Raw genomic sequence first — 12,431 nt, 5'->3', positions numbered from 1 at the left:
TGTCCCCAGCCTCATATCTGGAGGGCAATCTACAATACCTAGCCTCCCTTGATAGAGTGGCCATCCTATGGTTACAGAACCTAGACATCAAGACAAAGGATAGACACAGTGACACAGAACAAAAAGGTTTAAAAATGAACAAATCCATGAAGCTGGTTGTGATGCTGGTAAACCAAGTGCCAACTCTGGCCAAGGCTGCAGGTGTTAGCTAAGAACTGACAAACTCATAGCTGGAAATCAAACTAGCTCACCTGTATGTTAGTTTTGTTCAAAACTGGCATTAGTCTTATAAGAATATATTTATTGTTTAGACTATGAAATGCATGTAAGTAGCTGCATGCACTAATCTCACTTGTAATGCCTGTATGCCATGCTATAAGGAAAAATGTAAGTTTTACTTTATAACTTTGAAAATGTTTGCTCTGAACATGTGAATCCAGGCATTGGAATTGTCCCCTGCACCTATTAAGGAGGCCAATCAAGATTAAATGGGCCATTAAGAAACATCAAATTAGCCTCTTACTCCACCTTTTCATGTTCTCTGTATGTATGTATATATCTTCTTACTATATGTTCCATTCTATGCATCCGATGAAGTGGGCTGTAGCCCACGAAAGCTTATGCGCAAATAAATTTGTTTGTCTCTAAGGTGCCACAAGTACTCCTGTTTTTTTGTTTTTTTTTCCCAAAGGATTGGTGATTGGCCCTATCACGCCTTGGAAATGCTACATGCAAGAGAGCTCATCTCCTGGACTGGAAGGCCAAATGCAAAAGATAAAACAGGATCACAAGAAAAATCTGTCTGAACTCTCACAGGGCAAAAGACACTAAACTAAGGCCAGGTCTAGACTACACACTTATTTCAGTATAACCACGTCGCTCATAGGTGTGAAAAACTCTCACCCTGAGCGATGTAGTTATATACCAACCTTAACACACCCCCACCTCTGGTACAGGTAGCACTATATCAGCAGGAGAGCTTCTCCCACTGAGATAACTATGGCCTCTCATGCAGATGGAGTAACAATGCCAATGGGAGGGCTCTCTCCCATTGATGTACAGCGTCTTCACCAAAGCACTACAGCGGAGCAGTTAAGGCAGAGATCCCTAGCAGTTACTCCTGGGTCTCCCCGGAAAGACATTTTGAATTGACAGATAGCTACAACTCTGTCACTTTTAGGATATAGATTGAAACTCATTTGTGTGTATATGTTTGCCTGCATTAACCTATATATAACACGCTTACTTCTTTTTCCAAGTTAATATGCCTTTAAGTAGTTCATTACAGGATTGGCTACCGGCAATGTCTTTAATGTAAGACTTAGGGTGCCAATTGATCTGGGGTAAGTGACTGGACTGAAAGCAACCTAAATATTTAGTGTTTTTCAGTGTAAATGACCATTTATAATTAAGTCCAGCTTGCCTGGGTGACAAGATAGACTGAGAGTCTAAGGCAGAGGTGGGCAAATTACGGCCAGCCAGACTGTCCTGCCTGGCCCCTGAGCTCCCAGCCAGGGGACGCTAGCCCCCGGCCCCTTCCCCCCCCCCCCCCCCGTCTTCTCCTCCCCTGCAGCAGCAGCACAGCTTGCGCCTACCCACCTCCCAGGCTTTCCCATAAGCATGTCCTGCCACTCTGAGCGGCATGGTAAGGGGGCGGGGCGAGTGCAGGTTGGATACGGGGCAGGATGTCCCAGGGAGTAGTCAGGGGGTGGTTGGATGGGGCAGAGGTTCGGGGGTGGGGGGGCAGTCAGGAGACAGGGAGCAGGGAGAGGTTAGGTAGGGGGTGGGGTCCCGGGGAGGGTCAGGGGGTCCCGGGAAGGGGGGGGGAACAGGGAGCAAAGGGGGAGGGGTCCTGGGGGAGCAGTTAGGAACGGGGGTCCCAGGAGGGGACGGTCAGGGGACAAGGAGTGGGGCGGGGGCTTGGATGGGTAGGGGGGCCTGTCAGGGGGCAGGGGTGTGGATAGGGGTCAGGGTAGTGGGGGGACAGGGAACAGGGGGGGTTGGATAGGGGGTGAGGTGCCGGGAGGCGGCAGTCAGGGAACAAGGAGCACGAGAGGTTGGATGGGTCAAGGGTTCTGAGGGGGGGCAGTCAGGGGTGGGAAGTGGGAGGGGGCGGATAGAGGTGGGGATCAGGCTGTCTGCGGAGGCACAGCCTTCCCTACCCAGCCCTCCATACCATTTCGCACCCCCGGGCCAAAAAGTTTGCCCACCCCTGGTCTAAGGGGACTGTCTGTGACTCCACGGTTAAGACTGTTATAGTGATCCAGGAGTCCACATTTGTTATTGGATTGGTGAAATCTAATTGTAGAACATACCACTAGTTTGGGGTGTCTGACCTGTTTTTGACAGTCTGCCTTGAAGCAGGCACTCATGGTTGTGAGCCACTCCAGACAGTGTGACACTGATACAAACCAGAAAGTGGCGGAAAGACTTCATTCAGTTCCATCATCATGCTGAGCTGATATGACCAAAGACAAATGTGGGTTAACAAACTCAAGTTCCCCAGGGGTCTGCAGGATCAGGGCCTAAGTTTGGAATCGGAAGGAAAAGTTACATTTATTGGAATGCCACCACCACTTCCTGCAACACCTTGATCTTTTTCTTGAAGATCTTAAATACTGACCAGGGCTGATCCTACTTAACGTGATAGCTAATGAAATCCCAACTGTAGTTTGAGCAATACAACACCTAACATTCAAAAGTGAAGATACTCCTATTGTCATTGCATCATCTGAAACAGATGTCAGTGCATATGTATAGAATCACAGAAATATAGGACTGGAAGGGACCTCGAAAAGTCATCATGTCCAGACCCCTGCACTGAGGCAGGACTCTACCTACACCATACCTGACAGATGTTCTTAAAAACTTCCCTTGGAAGCCTATTCCAGAGCTTAACTACCCTTACAGTTAAAAAGTTTTTCCAAATATCTAACCTAAATGTCCCTTGATGCAGATTAAGCCCAGCTCTGTTCTCATTATAACAGCACTTACCATATTGGATGACTTATCAGGTCGCCCCTCAGTCTTCTTTTCCCAAGACTAAACATGCCCAGTTTTTTTTTAGCCTCTTGTCATAGGGCAGGTTTGCTAAACCTTTTATCACTTTTGCTTCTTTCCTCTGGACTCTTTCCAATTTGTCCACATCTTTCCTAAAGTGTGGTACCCAGAATTGGATACAGTACTCCAGCTGATGCCTCACTAGTGCCAAGTAAAGCAGGACAATTACTTCCTGTGTCTTACACACAACAGTCCTTTTAATACACCCCAGAATTATATTTGCCTTTTTCTACCACTGCATCATATAACAATGTGACTCATATCCAATTTGTGACCCATTTTAATCCCTCAGATCCTTTTCAGCAGCAGTACTACCACCAGTTATTCCCTATTTTGTAGTTGTGCATTTGATTTTTCCTTCCTAGGCAAGGTACTTCGCATTTCTCTTTATTGAATTTCATCTTTCTGAATTCAGACTAATTTTCTAATTTGTCACGGTCATTTTGAATCCTGTCCTTCAAAGTACTTCAACCCTTCCCAGCTTGCTGTCATCTGCAAATTATATAAGCAACCTCTCCACTTCATTAAGTCATTAATGAAAATACTGAAAAGTACTAGACCCAGGACTGACTGAGGTGGGACCCCACTAGACATGCCCTCCCAGTTTGAAATCCAACCATTGATTACAACTCTTTCAGTATGGTCTTTTGACAAGCTGTGCACCCAAATTACAGTAATTTCATCTAGACTGCATTTCCCTAGTTTACGTATGAGAATGTTATGTGAGACTGTGTCAAAAGCCTTTCTAATATCAAGACATATCAGGTCTATTACTTCTCCCCTATCCAGTAGGCCAGTAATCTTGTAAAAGAATGAAATTAGATTGGTTTGGTAAGATTTGTTCTTTACAAATTCATTTTGGATATTCTTATAACCCTATTATGCCCTTAAAAACTGACTGTATAATAATTTGCTCCAGTATCTTTCTATGTATCAAAGTTAGGCTGTAATTCTCTGGGTCCTCTTTGTTCCAATGTTTAAAGGCAGGTACTATGTTTGCCCTTCTCCATGAGAAGGGCCTCACCTGTCCTCCATGAGTTCTCAAAGATAATTCATAACAGTTCAGAGATTGCTTCAGCTAGTTCCTTCAGTACCCTAGGATGAATTCCTTCAGGCCCTGCCAACTTGAATAAATCTAACTTATTTAAATATTTTTTAATCTGTTCTTTCCCTATTTTGGCTTGCATTCCTCTCCCCCTCCCAATGTTGTTAATATTAATTGTGTTGAGTATGTGGTCACAACTAACCTTTTTAGTGAAGACTGAAGCAAAATAGGCATTAAACACCTCAGCCTTCTCGAGGTCACCAGTTATTAGCTCTCCTTCCCTCTCCTTAAGTAGAGTACCAACACATTCCTTTGTCTTTCTCTTGCTCCTAATGTATTTAAAGAACCTCTTTCTTACTGCCTTTTATACATCTTGGTAGGTGTAACTCATTTTGTACCTTAATCCTTTTCAGGTAAACCTTAATCATTTTCAGGTCATTAAAGAGCTCCTGATGAAGCCACAAGGGCCTCTTTCTATTCTTCCTATATTTCCTTCACATCAGGATAGCTTGCAGCTGCACCTTCAATACTTTCTCTATGAGAAACCGCCAGCTCTCCTGTATACCTTTATCCCTTACACCATCTTCCCATTACACCTTACCCACCAATTCTCTGAATTTGTTAAAGCCTGCTTTTTTTAAACCAATTGTCCTTATTCTGCTGCTTTCACTCCTTCCTTTTTTTACAATAATTAAATCTATCACTTCATGATCACTTTCACACAACTTGCCTTCTACCTTCAGATTCACAACCAATTCTCCCTGTTGGTCAGAATCAAGTTTACAATGGCTGTCCGCCAGGTTATTTCCTTCACTTTCTGAAACAAACCATTTTGCCCAACACAGACCAAGAATTTACTGGAAATTTTGTGTTTTCCGATCTTGCAGTTGTCTGGGTATTTCAAGTCCTGCATTAGTACCATGTCTTGTGTTTTGAATATTTCTGTTATTTGTTCTAGAAATGACTCATCCACCTTCTCTTCCTGATTTGGTGGTCTACCGTAGACCCCTACCATGATGTAATCCCTAATTGTTAACTGAAGTATCATGTCTTTAGTTTCTTCAGACACAATGATGATTCTGATTTCATCTTAACAGGTCGGAGTTGCTATTTCACCTGGAGTGAGTTTTTTAAAGTTATACAACAAAAGGTACTATCCCACACTAAAAATTGAAAACCAAATCCTGCATAAGATCCAGAAGAATGGACCCTGTGTCTCTGTGGATTGCCAATGAAGTCCATGGGGATGCACACAGGTGCATGGGCTTCCACAAACAGACCCAGTTGCACAACTGGGGCCAAAATAAAGTTATTCTTTCTCCCAAGATTTAAGCTAACTTTTAATCAGCATGCCAAAAACAAAAAAGGAAAACATATTCAATATCAATATCTTTCACACTTAGTAAGAAAAATTAACAGGTTTTGTCTCCATCTTAATAAGGAATTGTTTCATTAAATTAAATTACTTAATAGAATAAATAGTTTAATTAAAATAATTTAGCTGAAAAGCGTTAAAGCTTTCAAATTTTCAAAACTTGCTTCTGAGTTTTTCTAGCTTATTGTGGATTTCTGGATAAATTAAGAAACTTTGTAAATCCTATTTATGAATCAGATTAAAGTATATTTCAGGAAAAATGTATTAAATTCATGGGTTAAAAATATCCCTTGATCTATTACTATTAAATTCCACAGAAAAGACTGCTAGTATTTAATGAACACTGTCAACTAGCTATTTAAGCATAAAATTTGAACTACTATAAAATTATTCTAATACACACTCATTCTTGTTAAAATACAGTGGTTTTTTTTTTTTTTTTAAACCAAATCCACCTATTCCCTTACCAAGAAAATATACTCTAAATTCAGTTTATATAAGACCTACAGTTTGGTCTCTATAGCAGAAGAACAACAGCTCTTCTTGCTGATTAATTAATGAACTGTGACCACAGCTAAGATGACTTAACTGATTGCATATCTGGCCAACTGTGCCACATCACCACATGGAGGGGGTGGGGAGGAGGTATTTCTTCAACCATCTGATTAGTTTGTGCTCTGAAATATTACAATTCTAGTCCTTGTAAATGGTAGCCTAGCTAGAGTAACTATCGGGTCTAGTGTTATTCATGTACTTTTCTAGTCCTGTTTTAAATCTCAATGAACTATTTTCCTCAACTGACATCCTGCATAGGTGTTACTAAAGTCATTTATGTGTTGCTTAAAAGTATTTTTAAACTCTAATGAATGTTTGGGGGGAAAAAAAATTTGACAGTGAAATATTCATATAACTTAAAAGGGTATTAATAGAATGTAAAAAATTATATAATATTACAAAGAAATAAATTACTTTTTAAATAAGAAAACTTGTTTTTCATTTTATCAACTAGGTTTAGAAAAATCCCGAGGGTCTTCTATATCTGCTTATGCCTTCACAAAACATTACAATTAACGTTTTGCTACAGGAGAAACAATAGTGAAGTCCTATTATCAACAAAGTAATTGGTACAATAAGTTTTCCTTCTCAAAGACATCTAAATACTTGTAAGGCTTCCATTACCACAGAATCGAGCGTTTCTTAAGTATTTACAAATAAACAGTCATGTGTCATGTGTATTGTGACAAAGTTCCTCCTCTGCCTTGGTGGGTCCTGCGCTTATTGGCAGATTTGCTCGCCTCAGAGGTTCATGGCAGCCCTCAGTTTGGCCATTTTCATGGCTCAAATCTGCCGTTCACTCAGTTAGCCTCATCACTGGCCAGCATGGGGAAAGAAGAAGAACAATCCACGCAGTCTCTGCTGATCCACCTAGTGGATCGGAGAAACAGGCCAGAGACCTTCCCTTCTGGTGAAACCCACAGTCCAGTTCAACTCCTCCGGTATCAAATAGGGAGTTGGGGGGATGGGGGGAACCCAGGACCGTACTCTACTCCGGGTTCCAGCCCAGGGCTCTGTGGGTTGCAGCTGTCCACAGTGGCTCCTCTAACAGCTGCGTGACAGCTACAACTCCCTGGACTACTTCCCCATGGCCTCCTCCCAACACCTTCTTTATTCTCACCACAGGACTTTCTCCTGATGTCTGATAATGCTTGTACTTCTCAGTCTTCCAGTAGTACACCTTCTCACTCTCAGCCTCTTGCGCTTCTTGCTCCCAGCTCCTTGCACGCACGCCACAAACTCAAGTGAGCTCCTTTTTAAACCCAAGTGCCCTGATTAGCCTGACTGTCTTAATTAATTCTGGAAGCTTCTTGAGTGGCTGCAGGTGTTCTAATCAGCCTGTCTGCCTTAATTGTTTCCAGAAAGTTCCTGATTGTTCTGGAACCTTCCCTGTTACCTTACCCAGTGAAAAGGGACCTACTTAACCTGGGGCTAATATATCTGTCTTCTATCACTCTCCTGTAGCCATCTGGCCTGACCCTGTCACAGTATATAGAGGTTATTGAGCAAAAGCTAAGTCAAAGAGAAAAGTTTTCAACTTCATTCTGTACATTGTATGGTTAGTGTATTTCATTATATGTGAATCACAATTCAAAATGTTTATCTGAGATGGTCTACACCAGCACCTTACCCATCAAGAAGATTCATTGTTGTTGATGTGACTTCAGCAAACAGAACAATCTTGCCAAGCTTCTTTGTTTGCAGATTCTGTTGATATGTCTGCAGGCTGAAGTGTTCAGATGAGAAGCCTCCCACAGTGACGACTGGTATGAGAGATGGCATTATCTCAATTTCCGGCTTGTAAGAGGAGACAAACTTAAGGGTCATTTTGCTGGATTTTATTAATCCTTCAACATCTACTTTTTTTCCAAGCCACTTCAGAAAAGCAATATGATTTTCCTGTGTAGAGGAAAATGAGAGAAATATGCACAACTGCACATTAATGCACACACACTTTCTTCTGAGAATGTTTATATCAAAAGCGTCACTCCTACAGGAGTACGGAAAAACTAGCTTACATTTTCTAGGCTTTCCCTCCCTCGGATCAGCCTGATCTGCCCTGGTCTGGCGCCTGCTTGTCACTTCCTTGACCTGTAACCCAACCCCCTTTGCAGCTTCCTGGCCTCTGCTGATGACTCTGTGCAGACATTCTTTGCCTCACCCACTCAAGTATGGAACCAATCTAAAACACATGGATACTCCCACACTGAGTGGGCGATTTGGCACCCTAACCACTTAGGCTTCTGTGCTACAGGTCATATGACCCAGAGTTATGACAGACTTTACTGAGAACGTTGCAACAACTTAGTGAAAAGCATTTCCATAATGGTGAACGATTCCTCAATAGAAGGCTGGAAGAAGAGGTTGTGACTACTGATAAGTTTGGACCTAAATCTTGCTAAATCCAACCTGGGTAAGGCCTTATTTGAACTGGCCAGGGTAACTGGAGGGGGTAACTTTGAGCAGGGGATTGGACTAGACGACCTCCTGAGGTCTCTTCCAACCCTGATACTCTATGATTCTATGAACTAAGGAATTAGCTAAAACAGATTAACAAAGAAGCCAGCAAGACATTATAAAAGCATTTGCCTAATTAAGAGAATTCTATTCTCAGTGTACAGAAGGCACTTACCATTCTGCTCTGTTGTCACAGCTCATGACGCTGTTTATATAGATTTGTGAATTAAAATTTTTTCAAACAGGACACAAGTAGTATAAAGTATAAGCACACACTCATCCCAGAGCCTCCTATATGCTAAGCTTTCTTCCTTTTGTTACAGAGCTTTAGAAATGTGAAATAAATTATACTGAAGACAAAATTAAGGAGATGGGTGATTGGGACCACATGGGTCCTGTGAGATATCCTGAAACAGCAACTCCACATTAATAAAACTTTCTGGATTTCTCTAATGCTATTGTAGAGGAATTTATATGAAATGTTTCCCCATCTCTTTAAAACACCTACTATTATTAAACAGCCAAAGAAAAGAAGATGCTGGGACTTTTCCAAATCTAGGCCAAGTACAAGGAGCAAAAAGTCAGTCACCTACACACACAAAAAACAGTCTTTTTGCTGTATTTTTCTCCACTCATTTTATTAAATATGAATCTAAACTGGACTAGATATCTATTAATCAGCTAGGAACAGAAGATAAAATAGAAGTAGCTATATCACAGGTAAACCAGTCGGCAACATACTGAAGCGAAGGCAGGAAAGGAAGTAAAAGCTACTGATGAACTGATTAAAGAAAATGGTAACTTGTAAGCAATTTTCCAAGTGTTCAAATCCTCTATACATAACACATTTCTGGTGCACCAGGGAAAGGAGGAGGTACAGATCTGAAACTTGTGGACAAATGACTCCAAGACATTAAATAATGAGCATAATAACCCAATTTATACAAATGAGCAGATTCAAAACTAAGCCTACTTACTTGTTCAGTCCCAGCAAACTCTCCTGTCATGCTATCCATCCTGAGACAGAAGAATTAACACTGAGAAAAATCACATGCTATTTACTAACAAAAATGCTTAAGTATTTGTTTTTCTTGCTCCGATCTTTTCTAAACGGAAAGCGCTTGCAAAGTTAGCAAGTTTAAAAGCACACAGATCTGTCATAACTAGGTATGTATAGAGGTGACAGATATCAATCTCTAGGTACCTTTGCAAACCCCATTACGGCAGTATTTCAGTGCCTCAAACATTTATTAAGTTATCTTCACAGCACCTTTCTGAGCTAAAGCTGAACTCCGATTGGCCTGAGACCCAGTCCAGAGTCTTAACTGCAGGACAATTAATACATGTCTGGCTATGACACATGCTTACTTCCCACTAATTCTTCTCCCAAGGAATTAATCTAACATTCCAAATACCACCGTCTATTTAAAAAAATAATAGTGGATCCGTTTCCACGCTCAAGCTATGGAATTTCTTCCCCAAAATTTACATCTGCTCAAATCTCAGGATGGACCATTCTTTCCTGTGCAAGCTACAGCTTTTTCTATATTAAAGTCATGATTTTGAAGTCCATTATCTTGAAATCCTATACTGCAAGAAAAATTTGAGTTTATTCTATGCAGTAAGGAAAATTTGTTTCCCCAATGGGACTCAGCACTAGCTTCTAGCCACAAAAGGTCCTGAGACAACAGGCTTTAAATAGGTTTCAGAGTAACAGCCGTGTTAGTCTGTATTCGCAAAAAGAAAAGGAGTACTTGTGGCACCTTAGAGACTAACCAATTTATTAGAGCATAAGCTTTCGTGAGCTACAGCTCACTTCATCAGATGCATTTAAATATCAGAGGCTTTAAATAGTGACATGTTTAGGTCCAGAAATGCTACTTTGTCATTTTTAGATTTTTGTAGCTCCTCTAAACTCTGCCCACTGAGCTTCAAGACAACGAAGGCACCTGACTTTACAGATGGAAGAATACAAAAACAGTTCCCATAATGTTTTTCAAACTCTCTCAAATGCTTAGCTTTTGCATATACACAAATAATGAGGAAGTGGCATAAAAGTTTTTAGCAGTGCTTCTTCGGGCTGATCTTTGTGATGCACTTATGACTTCACTTAAAGTAATATGTAGTACTCCCAAACTCCTGCTGATAAAGTCTTTATATGCCATTACCATGGGTTACATGTAGTAACCTATTATCTGTTACTAATACTTAGCTTTAATTTCTTACAAACAGATGTAATTTTAGATCGCATTCTAGACATCTGTCAAGGCTGATTCCCCACTCTGGCACTTTGAGTGCAGAAGGTGGGGGCCTGCAAGGATGCTAAAAATTAATACTGGCCACTCCAGGCTTGTATTAAACTCCCAAGGTTACAACTTTTGTATGACCTTGGATGGGAAGATGCTGCTACCACCTAAATGCAAAACCCCTTTGAGAACCCAGGAAAGCACACTTGGGAATTCCTTCCTGTGGGGTACCCTCGATTCCTTTCACCCCCACCCCTCCATGGAAGGCCTGAGAAAGAAAAACAAAGGAATTCAGCTGTTGCCACCAGCTAGTTAAACAACATGTGCACAAACCTCTTAGGACAGTTCTTAAAAAAGGTTCATTTTATTAAAAACAAAAAGAAAGAAAATACATCTGGAAACTCAGGCTGCTGCTAGATTTAAAAAGCCACTTATAAGGATTAAGCATCAAAAATAGTTTTCTTGAGGTCCAGCTTAAAGGTTACCAGCAAAACAAAAGCACCTGGGGTTAGCACAGAGGAATCCACAAGCCATAAAGAAATAAAAAGAGATAAACCTAACAGTGTCTTCCTAGACATTTCCTGATCTACTTACATATCTGAGATTTCAAATGAGTTCTTTCTAGGTATGATACTGATGATTTTTCATACCTAGCCCCAAGCTTCTTACAGCATAGTTGCTTCCTGTCTGCTTCTCACCGAGAACAGACGGACAGACAAAGGGGAAGTTTTTTCTCAATTTTAAAAAGTTCTAGCCTTCCCATTGGCTTTTGGTCAGGTGCCCACTCCCTTCCTTTTACCTGTGCAGAGCAGGGAGACTTTTTAACCCTTTACAGGTAAAGAAAGTAGAGAACAGCTACTAAGAGGGATTTTATAGCTAACTGGCTGGCTGGATGTCCATAAAAGGGAACTACCCCCCACCCCTTCCATTTATCACAAAATCCAAGGAAAATATTCACCTTAATATAAGTATCAAAATCACAACTCAGAAAAAATATTTCCAACTCACACTGAGCAAGGGTGTATAGGGTTAGACCTTAAATTCTTAACATACTTACAGTACAATTACATTTCTAGCTAGCTACTCAAAGTGACTGATATTAGTTGCCATAAATCCCTGCACACTTTTCATAGCATCTCAATCTTTACAAAAAAGAATCCTTGAATTTACACAGCTGCAACAGCATATTACTCCATGTACTCCACAGAATATGTATGTGACCCTCAAGAACCTCCTACTGCCGAGACAAGGAGGTGCATAGGGGTTACAGAAATCTCTTGAGTCTAGCATTTATATTCAAACTCAAAGAGTATCACGTGAGGTCTTCAATAAAAGCCTGTGTCACTCTGATCATCAATATCACGAAATGTATGTACAGATAGTATGTAAGGAGTTATGCAAATATACTGAAAATATGTTGGTAAAGTCTGTGTTTAGGGACTGGGTCACCAGCAAAGGTGAAAAACAGGTTCTGTCAGGCAAGAAATGTTTATCTATCTGGCTGTTTAGATGTAAATTAAGTATTATATAGTTCACAGTGGGTCACCACTCACCAGTCTAAACCGAATACACATGAAATATTTTGTGTACTTCACACAAAGAAACTAACAGGAAGAAAAGAAGCCAGTGTGAGCGTGGGGGGAATCCTATCTTTTGGTGCTCTTCAAAAGGTTTGCTCTACTATTTTTGGGAG

At 40.9% G+C, this 12,431-nt stretch overlaps 1 protein-coding gene across 1 annotated transcript in view; it reads right to left on the bottom strand.

Annotated features, from left to right (window-relative positions):
- HLCS (holocarboxylase synthetase) overlaps positions 1–12,431 on the bottom strand; it is a 212,719-nt gene that overhangs the window by 135,110 nt on the left and 65,178 nt on the right. The window contains exon 6 of the mRNA XM_073361038.2: positions 7,666–7,934. Within this exon, the coding sequence (XP_073217139.2) occupies positions 7,666–7,934 (269 nt within the window). The remainder of the gene's footprint in view (positions 1–7,665; positions 7,935–12,431) is intronic.

The sequence above is a fragment of the Lepidochelys kempii genome, chromosome 1 (assembly GCF_965140285.1).
Source record: "Lepidochelys kempii isolate rLepKem1 chromosome 1, rLepKem1.hap1, whole genome shotgun sequence".
Classification (NCBI taxonomy): Eukaryota; Metazoa; Chordata; order Testudines; family Cheloniidae; genus Lepidochelys; species Lepidochelys kempii.
Note: the sequence above shows the minus strand (reverse complement) of the source record. Positions and strands in the feature narration are given on the sequence as shown.